The following is a 17,242-nucleotide window of genomic DNA, read 5'->3' as shown; positions in this document are numbered from 1 at the left end:
TTGTTTTATTCTGAAGAAGCAAGATATCATTTTTCGTGCTTCACTGTATACTTTCAAATAAAACTATATGAAATAGAAATTTGACTAATATTTTCAAAATTTTAATGTTTTCAAATATTTTAATAATTGATTTTTAAAAATCAATTAGCTCATACTTGCAGAAATCGCTATCGTAATAAAACATACAAGGGTAAATTAATATTATATTTTAAATATTCTAAGCAGCATTCACTTTGTAATCAAGGCAAAATGAGTGGTATTGAATATTTTGTTAAGTAAAATCGGCATTAAGAGAATCACGCCTTTTCTTATGAATGGCTCTTAAAAAGAAATGAACAAAAATAGGCAACATGCGGCAACCGAAGTTTAATTATATAACTAACTATAGAATAAACCAGGTACAGTTACCTTGCGACTGAACATGGTACTCGTACTTTATTCTGATTGGTCGGTAGTTCAGGTAAACGTCTGTGGTGTCTCTTGGCGTGCACACGGGAAACGGCCTACAGAGATACCTGTACGAATATACTCGAAAATATATAAATTTAATTTATTAGTTAGGCTGTGAAACTGAACTGTGAACGTTTTCTAAACAATTTTTATGAAATTTTAACTCGTTTTTGTGACGACGGTTATTGTTTTCAACTTGTTCCGTTAATATATTATTTTCGTGTCGTACATCTATTCCAAATGTGTAAATGTGTAAAGTGAATGTGTTTTCTCTGACAAAGTTACAGACAACCTAATTATTGATATTTTATGAATTCCAATAGACTACTATATAATATAACATTAATTTCCTTTAAAATTGATTCGATTAAAACTTTTTTCTTTTAAATTAATTGTGATGTGTTTACTACTGTAACTTTCTTGTGCATTTAAGTGTAACTGACATACTAACTAAGGTTAAGTTAACAAAAATAATCTGTGATCTTTATAAACTTATTCTAAAAAAAAAAACATATTGTTCGTATGTTTTATCTCTAAAAAAACTTGTAAAAAAGTCCGAAACACTAGTAATATAACGGAATCTGCTTTTGCCCGAATCAAACAGGTGTCACGTGGCAAAATGTCGGATTGTTTATAATTGGGTTGTAAATATGCCGTGTTAGTTCGATTTTTTTTGGAAAAATTGCAGATGAGTATCAAGGGATTAAATATGATCGGTCCCCATTACATATGTGTTTTGTATGTAACTACAGCGGGTCTCCAGGGACCTTTGATGGGATCTGACGAACAAGAAATAGTTCTTCTCATTTATGTGATAGTGGATGTTATTCAGAACAAGGTGAGTACATTCATTTGTAATTTTGATTCATATTGAAGCGTATACATTTATATTGATGTAATAAATTTGGAATAATTCGAATGAGACAAACACACATTGTATTTTATTTACACATAAAAACAAATAATCGTTATCATGGTTGGGGATCAATTTTTTTTACTGATAAAGTTTTGAATTCTAAAATTATTTTCAACAAAAAATTTTTTGTTGTTTGATAAATTATTTAAATCAGGTGAAATTTATAATTATGAGAAATGTTGAAATATATTTAAATATTATAATGTGAGTTTATGAAAATAAATTATATAATGAAAAAAAAACAATTAGTAATGACTCTTTGATTACTTTATGGAATATTATTCTAAAAAACATATAGATACCAAAATTGGTTCATAAATTACTGAAGTGGAATTTTTGTTATTTATAATCATTTGGATAATTTAAAAATACGGATTGAAATGAATATTAAATCAGTTGGTTCCATTTTTTACGATTGACAAGAGTTTGGTTCAACACGAGCTCATGATAATGAATAGAGCTTCTATGTTCGATCATGTAAAGTGAAATATTCGACTTCTTCACAATTGATACATTTAAATATGACCAAACAGGTGCGAAGCAGCCAAAATTAAATGTTGATATACGAGTGTTTTCTAAGGAAAAGTCTTAACTTTAAGGTGTCAGCTCTTATCAATATTAGTTGGGAAACAAACTTACGCATGCGTTAAGAGATAATCACCATCATTTATGATGAAGGTAAACTGTTTAACTTCAGTCTCTGAAGACGATAACTTGGTTATAGAAACGCGTATCAGACAGTGAAAATTGTGAGTGTTGGTGGAGTGGTAGTTTAACCAGGGTGATTAGTATGAATATCATCAACGGTTACAAAAATTTCAACTTAATAATCGTGGAAATATCAGTGTTGATGAGTGTTCGGAACGGCCAAAAATTGCGACAACACAAATTGCACTCGACGACCTTCGGATTGAGGTTAGAGAGATAGAAGAGGCTATTGACATTTCGAAAGAATATACTTGCTTTATACTGATTGAAGTATTACGTAATTGTGAGCTGTCCGCGCGTTTAGTGACGCGTTTGCATACTTAGAACCAAAAGCACGTTTCCCAGGCCTCATTAACACGGACTGAGCAAATAAGTCGAATTTTCCGCGTCGATTCATAACTGTAGAGTAAACCTGGATCTTCTACCATTTACCGTTTTTTGTAATAGCCATGGAATTGTGTTCATCGACTATATTTGAAAATTTTAAAATTATTGTCGAAAATTATTACGCACCTCCTAACACTTCAATGAGAATTGTACTACGAATTGGTCAACCTTCCATCGTATTCACCAGATCTAGTCCTTCGCGTCTTCTTTTTGTTCTTATCCCTAAAATTTCACTTGCAGAGTGAGATTCACATCAGACGAGGACTTTATCGCAAACGTAAACGGTTATTTTGAGGAGAAAGAATGCAACTATTATTTGGAATCGTTAGAATATTTCTAAACTTAAAAAGAGACTGTGCTGGAAAATAAAAATGATTATGGAAAAAAATTTCTTTCTTATTTGTTAGGTAGAAAGCTTCTCATACAAACCACGTAGTTAAATCTGAGTTTTCAGTAGATTTTAGAATGATCAACCAAAAAAACAATACATCATAAAATGTAAAAAAGCAAACAATAAGGCATTAACTAATGATTGTATTAAATCAGTGGCAGGAAACACGAAAATACTTTCTTTTTAGATCATTTTATATGTTTTTCCATATTGATTTTAAGTGAACAATTGATTAAAATAATTATATATATTGTCAATATCAATCATCAAACAATTAATTTTTATCTGTTTTTTGAAACTAATTTCCTATCAAAAAATATATAATAAGTCGTTTGCTCCCAAAAAAGTCATCATCATCAGTTTCCTTAGTTGGCGGACTTTCCTCTATTAAGACATTAAATTTCAGAATATTTTTTCTTTTGCTATGACATGTTTTGTAGGGTTTTGCCGATTGTTCTAAAAATTTTCGTGGTCACATAATAAATGACGACCATTTTGATATTGACATGTTATATAATTTCTCGCGACATATCCCTTCATTTGAGCCCAGATTGGTTTAATGTTATTTAGGGTTGGTGATGATTTCTTCAATCTTGATTGGTACTATATTGTTTCAATTCATTGGGACAACTAAAAATCAAACTTTTTCTGAATCATTAGACTTTATTTATTATTTACTATAACACTGTGATTTGAAAAAAAATTCTCATGCGACTTTTCGTTTCTGAGTTATAGGCATTCGAAGCTGCAAAATCAGAACTTATATTTAAGTATATTTTCTAAATTATACACTCGAACCTTATGAATTTTCAATCGACAATTACATACTCATATGTAATATGTATACACAATAATTCTACACTACTCTCTGAAGGATAGGGGCGGCTCATGTCCAATGGTTAACCATCCGTAACTTTTACAGGGACAACCTGTACAATCTAAATGAATTTTTTAATTGAATTTTTAACAAGTTGCTTAACTCCATAAAATAGATTTTTAGATCGTTGTGCATGCCAAAGGAAACCGTTTGCCATAAAGAGATATTCTGAAAAAAATCATCATAAATTGTAATTATCTATTGAAAATACTTTATGGGGGTAAAACGTGGCTTTTTTTTTCTTAAGTTAGGTAGTTATTTTTTGTTATTTGGCAAGTACTTTCCACTCCTTACGACGGGAACCAAAAAGTTCTAACTGTTGCTTTGGTAATTCTAAATCACGTAATAAATCATTTAACTCTTTCCAAACAATCAAATGTGGCTGGAACCAGGCGCGAATGTGAGGTCAGTATACTGAGCTTTCTAATAAAACCATTATCATCTCAATTATTTTCCAAAACAATATCTCGCCAATTCAAAGGCGCCGTCGGAAGTGGTTATGTCTGCAATGTGAGGGAATCGATCTTATGGTAGATTGCAAATATGGATATTCGATCTTAGGCAATTCTTTTTTGTAAAAACCCTCTGTCTTTGTCTCACACAAATTACAATCATCAAAATAGTTTGTGGGTTCTTGCCATACAAGTGCAATTGCAAAATGCTTCTTCATCTCTTCTCTTTCATCACTCGCTACAGATGACAGAGCACATTAACTACTGTTTATGTTGATTTTCTATTACAACATTAAAATACATTAAATATGTTTTTTCGACAATTTCACAAATTCGTCTTCACGTTCTCAAATATAACAAAACTTGCAATTTCGGAGCATATACTCCACTTTTGTGTTAACAAAAATTTCTCGACTACCCAAAATCATTCATATTAAAACTAAAACGTAAAGTAAATGAGAGAATAAATAACCAATTCAAAAAATCCTTTAAGTAGGGCCAAATCAACTCCTTGTAAAATTTACTACCTGTGATAAAAAATTGAAAAGTGGTAAGTATGTATTATGGCTTTATGAATATTGTTTTTATTATTTGGGAAGCATTATAAAAATCATTGTATGAACCGTATCAAATAAAAATCGTGTAATTCACAATCTGCAAACAGTTACTGGCCATTTCAAATTTTGATCTATTCTAGGAAAAATGGCGGCTACTTATTTTGAACTTTTAAATATTTTCTACCTGTATAGATTACAATTAAGTGACCTTAATTTCTTCCAATAAATGACTGGAAATTTTGAAAAAATGATTGGAACAAATTAGTAGTTCCATCAAGTTGGATCATAAAACTTTCTTTCAAATAAACTAGTCTTAGTAACTCGAGCCTCGTTTATGTAGAACTATCTTGTTTTGTCGACTATTAAGTTCAATAAGATGGCGTTCTATTTGTTAAACTAGATACGCCGCCCGACCAATGATTTCACTTTACCAGCTTGGATACCAGCCAGTTTTGCGACTCAGTAATTTTTTTCATCAAAATGACGTGAATATGTGTAACATATCATAAGCACAGCAGAATAATAAATAAGCCGCTGCTTATTATTCAGCAACCGCCCGACCACGACGCACGAACGAAATGAAAAATTAACTACGTTAGTAAATCGAAAGACCCATCACCAGAAAATTCACAACTAGAAGCTAGAAATAAAAGTTCAAGGTTACAGATTCTATAATTTTACACAAAATGATTATTTGAAGTTGGTCGCTATTACTGAGCTGTATAAAGTGTAGCTAGAGCTAAAGGGATTATAATTACAGCTTCAAAAATTCATAACTTGCTGAAAAATTGCGATTTTTACGAACAAACTTCGTTAGAATATTATGAATTTCAATTTTAATGATTTGAAATAAATTATTACACACAAAATGATTATTTGAAGTTGGTCGCTATTACTGATCTGTATAAGGTGTGGCTAGAGCTAAAGGGATGATAATTACAGCTTCAAAAATTCATAACTTGCCTTAAAATCGCGATTTTTCTGAAAAAACATCTTTAGAATATTGTGAACTTAAATTTCACTGATTTGAAATAAATTGTTTCACACAAAATGATAATTTGAAATTTGCCGCTATTACTGATCTGTATAAAGTGTGGCTAGAGCTAAAGGGATGATAATTACAGCTTCAAAAATTCATAACTTGCCTAAAAGTTACGATTTTTCCGAAGAAACATGTTTAGAATGTTATGAATTTCAATTTCATTGATTGGAAATAAATTATTTCACACAAAATGATTATTTGAAGTTTGCCGCTATTACTGATCTGTATAAAGTGTGGCTAGAGCTAAAGGGATGATAATTACAGCTTCAAAATTCATAACTTGCCAAAAAATTGCGATTTTTCCGAAGAAACATCTTTAGAATATTATGAATTTCAATTTTAATGATTTGAAATAAATTATTTCACACAAAATGATTATTTGAAGTTGGTCGCTATTACTGATCTGTATAAGGTGTGGCTAGAGCTAAAGGGATGATAATTACAGCTTCAAAAATTCATAACTTGCCTAAAAGTTACGATTTTTCCGAAGAAACATCTTTAGAATATTATGAATTTTAATTTCACTAATTTGAAATAAATTATTTCACACAAAATGATAATTTGAAGTTTGCTGCTATTACTGATCTATATAAAGTGTGACTACAGTTAAAGGGATGATAATTACAGCTTGAAAAATTCATAAATTGCCGACAAATTGTGATTTTTCCGAACAAAACAACTTTAGAATATTATGAATTTCAACATCACTGATTTGAAATAAATTGATTCACACAAAGTGATTATTGTGGTTAGAGGTTAAGAGATGATAATTTAATTTTTTTTTTTGATTTAACAAAAAACTATTCATAACAGTTATACCAAATCAAACTACTAAATTTGATCACACAACCATTTGGATCTCAAACTAGTTGTAGCTTAATGTAAGGAAATATCGCCGGTAAACTGTCTGAGAAGTTTCGTTAAGTCTTCAGAGACTTCTTCATCTGTAGCATTATCGATTACAACAGCTTTCTGTCCACTAATTTAAGAGCAAAGTACGAGTTTCCTGCCTTCTATTTCTTCTATGGCGCTTACAGCTTTCTTTCAATTGGTTCGGTTAGTTTTGTTATTAGTCTAATTCAATAGTATCCCGCAGCTATTTTCTAATTTTTATCATTTTCCCAAATTTTAGAAAAAAAATTTACCTTTTTTATCCCTATCTATAGGATGATGGACAAAAATCTAGAATTTACCAAGAATTTACTTTCCAAGTCCAAGTAGCCTCAGTAAAACTTTTAACTGGAGTTTATTTAATCAATTTTCGGTAACCTGTTGAACTCGTTCATTATCCAAATGGCTAACGACAGGGCATAAATCAGCTGTAGCTATACGGTCTATACGTATTCCCACCTGGTCAATACACCCCAAAACCTTTCTCCTTTCTCGAGTTATTATTTTCTTTTCAAATTTCAAATTTAATCCCAGACACACACACCGAGCCAGCGCCACACTAAAGGAATCCATTTTAACGTCAAAAAATTACCCCAATCTCAATCCTGTAGAGGAAAATTGTTACTATATTAGAACCATTTCTAAAATAATTTCCCACATAAACATTTCCCTATCCCCTATCCCCCAAAAAACAAATCGCACTGAGCTTCTGTGTCTTTCTCATTGACGTATAGGATGTGGAGTATAGAATATTGGTCCGTTTCTTTTGAAATACACATGTAATTTTCAAAAATTATCGTGAATGTAAAATATTCTGATAATTTGTCACGTAAATTTTGTGGGATAACGAGGGTTGCTGCTTGAGTTTTGAGATATGGCAACATTGATGTGGATATGTTAAATCTCACATTACCATAATAAAGTTTGACATTTTTAATGGTGAAAGTATTCAGAACTTGAACAAATTCCTGATTCACAGTTAGTTTCGAATAAATATATGATTGTACGCCTATCCAATTCAGACAATGTCTTAAATTACCGATTATAATAATGTCCAATACTTCAGCAATCATTTAGAGTTATTTTGGAATGTTCATGCTCGGACCCGTCAAATACCATGCTCGGACCCGTCGATTTCCATGCTCGGACCCGTCGATTACCATGCACGGATCCATCGATTACCATGCACGGATCCATAGATTACTATTGTCGTTTTTTCATACAATGATAATGAAGGGGTGGCCACATTTGGAGATATGAAGTCATAGCTGATTTTGTTAAATAGTAACATTGTCATTGAATGGTTAGTTTTATAGTGGAATTTGTACACAATTGTTAAATATAAAATTTTTATTCCTCAGCAATTACCAGATAAAACTAGCAACTAAGTTATAAAAAGCAAGTAATCAAATAATGGAATTCAATTATTTCAATTAAGCAAAATATATTTGTTGTTGCAGAAAGTTGATTTATATGTTTATATCCAATCTATGTACCTATTAAGTCATTTTTCACATATTAAAACTGTGCAGTGAATTAGTATTAATTTTGAGTGATCTATTTATTTATGTCAATGTCACAAATACAACAATTTTTCTAAAACGAATGAAAAACAATTATTCAAGAAAAAAATATTCGACATACGTTTCGGTTTAATTTTAAATTTTCTTTTTTAAATCGTTGTCTGCTTCAACTGTCTTCCGATCTTCGGTTTTGTTTGAGCATAGCTTGTATATGAGGGTTGGAAATATTTTTCTATTATATTCTCATCTGAAAACACCTCGTTACCATCTGTTTTTACGAAGACGTAAAGGTGGTATTTTGAGAACAGCGCACCGAAAATGTTCCAGATACATATGTTCCAGAGGGATTCGCATGACTTTCAAAACCATGTTTCTACGATATCAGAGGAAAAATGTTTCCAGAATTAGTTTATACGAATATTAAGCTATAAAACACTTTGTTTGGAATTTCTTCGTTTGTGTTTTACTTTTCGGAAAAACTTAAAAGGCAACCCTCGTATCATGTCATGTACATAATTGGATCCCCCAAATTAGTCATTAAATGAGCTATGCCTATAAACAATATTACCTGTTCATTTAAGAGGCGAGAAATAGAATACGTATTGACTCCCCCTTATATGTTGAAGAAGTAATTAGTAATAATATTTTCAATTAGAATTTAGGAAAGTTGGTGTTAATGATAAATTAATGTTAGTTTCTCTTTATTGTAACTTTCGTCATTTAGTAGAAATTGACGATTAATATTTCATGACACTTGCTCCAGGTATATTATCGGTCAAAAGTTTTTGCCCATTCTATACTTAACAAATAAAAACAATACGATCAATTTTCATATTGATATGTTAAAGACAATAATATGTAAATACGAATTTAAATTTTTGATTTATCGATGCAACTCCTTTTTATTTTTATTATTTCGGTACAAATTTTAGCACTCCCCGTAACAACTTCGACAAATAATCGTTGTCTATTTGGTTCCATTCGTTTTTTAGGATATTCCAAAGATATGAAGTGGAAGTAGGACACCGCTTTTGATTTCCGTGAAAATTTTATCCCACAACAACTCAATAGGGTTGACGTCGGGCGACTGTGACGGCCCAATTACTATTTCCAGTATTACTCCTCTACTACTGTTTGCACAGCTTCGAGGCATGTTTTAGATCGTTGTCATGCTAGAAGATAAAATTTCTGTTGATCAGGCTCGGGCAGAACGTTCTACATTTTGTTAAAGCGTTATTTTTTTAGAATCCCTTCAATTTTTACCAGTCGATTTTCCTCAACGAGCCTCTGCCGTGTTTTACAGTCGAGATTACATATGGATCTAACATCCGTTCTTTCTTTCACCTCCGCACAAACACTCTTCTCTTAGATCCAAAAACCTCAAACTTTGACTCATGTAATTTTATTTTGGATTTTCAAAAACATGTTTCTTCACTGCCACTCTTCCAAGAAGACCAGCTTTTTTCAATTTTAAATAGGAACATATATTAAAATTAGATATGGATTTATTGCCTTTCAAAATATTCTCCATTAAGATCTATACACTTTTGCATGCATTTGAACTAATTGTCGAAGCATTTTTTCCATTCCGATTGAAGTATTTCCAAAAAATGTGGTATAGAAAATCGTTGACCCCGTAATTTATTTTTGATCTTAAGAATAAATCATTTGGTGTTAAACAACGACTGTACAGTAGGAACCTCCATGTCGTGGTGGAGAATGATTCGTCTTCTGCTATTAGTTTCCCTGTTTCTTCGAACATTTCTGTCAAACAAATGCTGGTGTATCATTCAGAATTGACCGTTACACGTTGCTCTAATGGAACGAGGGTGATATGTTCAGTTATTCCTAAAAAAAGACCATTTGCTTCGAAGTGCTTCATGCAAGAAAAACTTTTCTGGATTTGGTTTGTCTTGAAAACACCCATACGGTCGGTTTTTGTTTAGATTGGAGTTCGTATGCATAGATCCATGATTCGTCGCCTGTTATGACCTTTTGGAGCACCGCGATTGAAGTTTTTAAGCATTTTTTTTCATCCACGTCGAATGTAGGTAACAGACAATCATCGCACGATTTATTTCCATTTTTTGACCAAGATGAATATTTTTCAATTATCTGTAAACAACTCAATAAGCACTTTTTGAACAGCACGTTCTAAGTATGTTCACCGTTAAAAATGTCAAACTTCATGATTACAATGTTAGACTTGACATATTCACATCGGTGTTGCCATATTTTAAAACTTAAATAGCAACCCACGTATTTTTTTACATTGTAGTCCACGATAAGTCGAGTTATCTCTGCGGCAATTGTACTGTTCCTCTTACTTAGATTACGAAGAATTGCGATTAATGCTCGAGTTACAACCCTTAGTTCTTTGTTTTGACCCATTTTAAGAAATAAAAGTCTGATTTGCGAGAACAAAAACACCGACCAAATATAAATAAAGCCTTTTTCATTTCTAATACACCGACCTTCGCTTGACAATATGAAAGAGAAATCTGTTGATGTGTTTTATTTTGTAATTTAATGAATGGATTATGGGGTGGCCAAAAACTTTCTACCGCTAGTGTACATAGCAAGTATGAAAAGTATCCATTTGATTGGAAAAACGCAATCACAATAATAAGTAATAGTTTCAAGAATATAATTTTTTAAAGAAATAAAGCAACATTTTAACAACACACTGTAGAGTGTAGATATTCATTTTGAGATGGTAATAAGTAAATATATAGTATTTCCAAGAATTTTTTTGGTAGTTATATAGCATTGATTTGAATAATTACATCAATTATTGTAATTAAATAGGTTTATAACTTGACTTAAATTGCGAAATTTCACTATTTAATTGATTCATGATTGGTTTGACAGTAATGATTAGGTATATAATATTTCTACGATATTCAAGGATGAATCTAAGGAAAAAGTAAGACAAATTAATAACTTGTTTTTTTTTTCCATTATGAATCGATTCTTTTCTTAATACTATTTGACTGGTAAAAACAAAATAAGAACCTGCTCCAATCGTGATATAATCTTGAAAATATGCAACTCAATTCATTCTATTTGTTACTTAGTACTATCACGTCTTTCTATGTATTTTTTGATAGAAAATTAGTTTTCAAAAACAGATAAAAATTGATGTTTATCAGAATATGACTTGACATTGACAATTCATATTAGTTATTTATACAACAAGTGAGTGAAGTAACATTTTTTTCACGAGTAAGACGGTGAAAAAAGTATTACTACAAGGGAAAAAAGTTACTTCACTCACAAGTTTCATAAAAAATTTTTTTCTACTACTGTAGACTTGAAAAAATCGACAAAACCTTTATCAATCAAGAACATCCAGGTCTACAGTTATGAATCGACGCAGAAAATCCAACTAATTTGCTTCAATCCGTGTTATGAGGCCTGAGAAATGTGCTGTTGGTTCTAAGTATGCAAAAGCGTCACTCAACGCGCGAATAGCTCCAATCGTGACATAATCTTGAAAATATGCGAATTTTTAGAGAGACTCACTTCTTTCTATGTGTTAATTGTTTACCATAATTGTGCATTCCAGCATTTATTTTAACTTCATATCTTTGTATTTTCTAGAATTTGTAAAATGAAAATTAAGTAAACCCTCAAACGAATTTTTATTTACCTTGGAGCATTCAGTTGTAAACTTGAAATTTCAACTGAATTGTAAGAAATCATTGCTGGCTCCCAATGACTTTGATATATGATCTTCAATAGTATGTATTACAAATGTTAATTTATTTATTCATTTGTTCTCCAAGAAATGTTTGATTGTGTATTAATACATCCTGTGAGTATTTTCAAATATAATTACAATTTATGATAATATTTCAGAATGTCTCTTTATGGCAAACGGTTTCCTTTGCATGTACTACAATCTAAAAATCTACATACCTTATAAACCATAAATTTTATGAATTTAAACAAAGAGTATCATTTTGTTAAAAAATTGTTTGAAAAATTGTTTATTGCTATCTTTGTAGTGTACAGGTTGTCCCTGTAACAGTTAACCATTGGGTATGAGACCCCCTGACCTTCATATAGTAGTGTGTAAACGTTTTTTGAGCCTTGTGCGCCATGTGGAAGTCTACGTTGTGAATTCGCTATTTAAGTATTTCAAGTGGTATACTCATTTCAAACGACCGCCATTATGGCCCAAATTGACCTCTCGGGACCAATTATTCTTTTATAATGTACGTTATTTACTCTACTTTTAGCTGGTGTTTTCAGAATTAACATTGAATCAAAATTCTTCCGGGAAGTCCGGTTGATCATCGTTCAAAAATTCATAAGGTTCTAATGTATAATTTAGAGAATATACTTAAATAAAAGTTCTAATTACGCAACTTTAAAAACATATGACTTAGAAAGGGATTTTTTTTATTTCACAGCATTATTTCCACACCATATTTCCCAAATTTTTTGTATCAAGGCCCAAAACACCAAGTATATATTTTGAAGGAGGTAGGAGATCAAATAATTGAACACAAAAAGGTGTTTCTAAATTCATGCGAAAAAATTCAGGAGGTGATTGCTCGTATTAAAATTGAGATGGGTTTTTCCAATAACAAAATTTTCTCTGTTCACTCCTTTCCGAGTAATCACTCTAAAAATCTGGTGACCAAAATTGAGTTTTTATTATAAAATTATAACTTAAGATCCTTATTTAAATAAAAATATTTTTTATTCTTAATTTTTTCCCCAAAACCAATAGCTACAGAGAAATAGATGGAAATCATAATTTTTAATAAATTGACTGGGTATAAGATGCCAAAATACATGAACGTAGTCTACGTGTCATAGATTGCCGTACGCGTTCAAATATTTAAGATGTGTTTCTTATGGTGTCACACGTTATTTGAGTCACGAGTCTTCAAATCGTTCATATCAACTATGGGTGTCGTGTGGACTAATGATTTAAGGTAACCCCATGAACAGAAATCACAAGGAGTTAACTCTGGAGATCGAGGAGGCTCTCTTCGAATAGTTCAACGGTTGGGATATGTTCCATCTCAATGTTACCTAGTAATCCGATTAAAGTGTGTGGAAGTATCTAACTACTCTAATTTCATAACATGGTGAAGTATATAGAGCGGAACTTGTATTAACATCGTCTCAGCAAGCTTTCTATACATTGTTTGTAACTTTTATTTTGGAGTTGTGATGCCTTGTATTGATCACCTTTTCAATTAATTTCATATTAGGTATTATTTTATTTTATTCTTATTTTATTTCCGCCTCTGTAATTTTCCATAAGTTTTCTATGGTGTTCATATGAAAAGAATTGCAGTCCAGGTTAAAACTAAAATGTTATGATTTGTGGGCACCATTCTTAGAGTTGATGGTAAACGGTGAGTTTCTAGGACTTGCTTGTACTGATTCTATCTCATACATATACTCAACCGCTTTAGTGTTTCTGAGAGATTGCACAATTAGTGTTTAACACATTCCACTATGCGGTAAGCAGCAGGGTGGTGTCCAGCGCCTGACTGAATTTTTCGAATAGAATCTTGACTCATCCAAGGAATAAATCTATTAAATATATTGTTCTTTTTAAGATAAAATTGACCCTATTTCAGTTTTCAATGTTGTAAAATTTTTAAGTGGATCAGGTGAAGTAAATAATAAACTCGTGAAAACTGAATACTTTAATTAAAACTCGTAACTCGAACGTTTACAAGAAAAGCAAATAACCGACTGAGTCTAGTAAAAATACGATACATTTTTTTAGATCTCTTTAAACAAGAACAGAGCGTCATTCTTGTCGTTAGCAAAACATACACATAAACGAAAAACTAAACAGTAGATATAAAAACGGTCAACAAACGTATCGATTACAAAAAACTCGTATTTCAGCCTAAATGCTGACACGGCTAGTCAGTGATGCTTTTAAACACTTCAATATTCAACAGCCTCAGGGGTGCTCATGAGCCCATCAAAGTCGTTTCTTCTACATCGTTTCTTGTCAATCGCAGTTTCTGAACTGGCCGATGATTTGTCAGGTACAAATATTCTTTACGAGGATGGTCCCAGAAGTACCGGGCCCAACAACAAAAAACTGAAGTGTTTAAACACTCGATGGAAACATCTTCATGAGGCTGTTTGTTCCATTGTGAGCAATTGCGTCACATTTCTTGCGCACAGCTCCCTCGTTTCCAAATTTTCAGTTAATATGCGATGCACCGCACTTTTTGAAATGTCTGCTAGATCACGTACTTTCAGTCAACGATCATCCAGTACCGCATTGTTTATTTTCTCCAACATTTGTGGAGTCGTCATCTTATTTGGTCGACCACTGCGATGCTGGTCCCTTCAGGTTGTATGGCCTCGTTTAAACTCTTCTACCCATTATTTTACTGTTGATAACGAAGGATCAGACTCCCCAGAGTAGAGCCTAGTTCATCTTTTATATTGGTTGAGCTAACGCTTTTCAGATTGAGTACTTTACACTATAGTTGAATTTTTATACTAACTACGCGATCTCTAGGTCAGGCCACTGGGTCCATCTTCGTCTTCCTGACTTTACTTTTAAGCGAAAGTGCTGTATTAGTCAAAATTTATTCATATTTTATTGACAACAGACTTATAAACGCAGCAAATTTTTATTTAATATATATATTTAATATTTCTCTGAGAATGACTCTTTTGTAGAGGAAGAGTTTTGAAATCTTCGCCTACTATCAGGGAGCGAAGTATATAGTGAGGACAACTGAATCGATCACAGTGCTCGATGTGGTCAAATTATTGCCAAATCATGCTCTCAATATAAATAAACACGTGACAATTGAATGATAAATAGTTCAATATAGTTGTGCCTCACACATGTCGTTCTCGTCGCGGATCCTGTCAACACTGAAAGCCATATAAAACCTCATTTTTGCTCTAATCTCTTCAAATCACCTTTATATTGTTAACAGTAAAGCAATAATCACTTTTAATTAATAATTATTACACAAAATCACGGACTCAGCATCTCTCTCGTTATCAAAGGATTTTTTAAAAACTCATTCCCGGTGCTCAAAACTCGAATATATCGTGTATGTTAGAAGGGAGAAATTGATAAAAAAAAACTATCCGAATTGATTTGGCAACCCACTGTACATTACAACTAACAATAAAAGAATAATTATTAGTGCTCTTTCTATTCCAAATAAAAATACATTTACCGGAAAAAGTGACGCACAAAAATTAAATTTCGTATAAAGTTCGTTTCGTAATTTCCAAACCAGTTTGGTCAACTAGATTTTTTTAAAATATTATTTCGAGGTGTTTTATAAGGGATTGTAAAACTGAATTTAAATCGCCATTAAGGCTCATATTATATTTGACTATTAACATTTTAAATTTCCGTTCAAAAGCGAGTTGATCAAATAAAGAGGTCATTCACCTCACAAAGGAATTCACTTTTTTATTTAAAATATGATTGAATATTCAATAAAAAAATTTCATAACTCACAATATTCAGGAATAATTTCATTCGAAGTTCAGTTTCTGGATAAAAGTTGCCCGTGTTATTGGCAAAAACTATCTTAAACCCTCATTGAAAGCTTGCAATACATGCTTCGATGTACGATAGGCTGGGGCGGTAGAAAATTTCAGGCCAGTCGACATTAGTGAACCCACCAGTGCCCCGCCGACCATTTTCAGTTGATTTTAAGCTTCAATTCCTGCTCTCGTCCCTATCAGACTCCAAAAGAGAGACCTATCGAGCCACTTCACCAATTTCAAGAACTTACAGCTCCCAAGAATCGAATATAACCTAATCCAAACAGTTCTTGAATATTCGCCAAATTTATAAATTGAAGAACTGCAAAAGTTTTCTTTTGTATATTTTCACCTAGTTTAGTCTAAGTTGTTTCGCTTGGAACGGGAATCATTAGAAGGGAGGTCCTGTGGCGGTGACTACTCCAGAAAACATTGTGTGTGAAAGAAAATTGCTTGGAACTAAGTCCATCAGCCACAAAATTTCTGAATGATTTAATATCCTTGATATAATTTACTAACAGATCTAAAGTATGCTAAAAAGGTGTGTGATATTTAAAGGTAGGGATCAGTTTTGTTTAACAAGTGACTGTAACAAATTGTTCTATAAATGTGATTGCTGCTCCCGAATTAAATGTGATTGAGATCAGCATAAGAATAATTATAGCAGGTACAGACTGATGATTATACAATAACCAACTTGGCAATATGGTCGGGTTATCTTCTATGACCAGTCTACATTCTAAATATACTTGCTGAGAAAAATTCAGGGGTTACGTACATTTTATCTCACAATCAATTAATCGGATCTTTTGCTGTATATACCTTACAAAAAACATATATTTCAATATGTCCTTCACCCAAATAAATATAATTTTATAATATAGTTTTGATATCACAGTTTATTTTTTCGAGATAAGTCTCTTCCAAAGCACACAGTTCTTGTTTTGAATTCTGAATGTATACTGCACATCTAACTTAGTTGTTTTGGTTTAATTAAAAAAGCAACGGCGTTTTTCATGGAATAAATATTTTTTCTGTATAATTTGCGCAATTGTTTGGTACACTCTAATTGAAAAAGTACTGCACCATTTCCGAGAACAAAATTAATTGATTTTCATTCAACACAAACCAATTTTTTATTAATATCAGCTAAGCAGATCACGCGGAATTTTTTTATATACTACACTTCAGGATTATTGACGTACGTGTATTGTGGTAATGGAAGAGATACTCTATTTTAATCTGTAAATTATTCTAATAATTTAGCGCCATTTTCCAGCAACGAACATTCAAATTTTATTTTATGGACGCCTCCTGTATAGTAGTCTACGTTTCTCAGGCCACGTATTAAAATAATGAATTTTTATCAATTCTGAACAAATATGCAAAATTTTGAATTGATTTGAATGTTGAAATCGAGTTTAAAGATTCTGTTATATGCTACCTTAGTGAATGTGGCAGGATAATTCTTAATAATTCTGCAAACTTCCAAATTAATCTGATGTTTTAAAGTGTTTGAAATACGAATTCAAAGAT

At 31.7% G+C, this 17,242-nt stretch overlaps 1 protein-coding gene across 2 annotated transcripts in view; it reads left to right on the top strand.

Moving 5' to 3' along the window:
• Window positions 1-447: 447 nt before the first annotated feature.
• LOC130446551 (RNA-binding protein fusilli) overlaps window positions 448-17,242 on the top strand; it is a 199,712-nt gene continuing 182,917 nt past the window's right edge. Inside the window, exon 1 of one of the 2 annotated variants that reach the window (XM_056782884.1) lies at window positions 448-1,288. In XM_056782884.1, coding sequence (XP_056638862.1) covers window positions 1,139-1,288 — 150 coding nt within the window. In that variant the 5' untranslated portion in view covers window positions 448-1,138. The remainder of the gene's footprint in view (window positions 1,289-17,242) is intronic. The other variant, XM_056782882.1, reaches the window with a different exon arrangement.

The sequence above is a fragment of the Diorhabda sublineata genome, chromosome 7, assembly GCF_026230105.1.
Source record: "Diorhabda sublineata isolate icDioSubl1.1 chromosome 7, icDioSubl1.1, whole genome shotgun sequence".
Taxonomy (NCBI): domain Eukaryota; kingdom Metazoa; phylum Arthropoda; class Insecta; order Coleoptera; family Chrysomelidae; genus Diorhabda; species Diorhabda sublineata.
The sequence above is the reverse complement of the archived record's forward strand: the minus strand, read 5'-3'. Positions and strand labels throughout refer to the sequence as shown.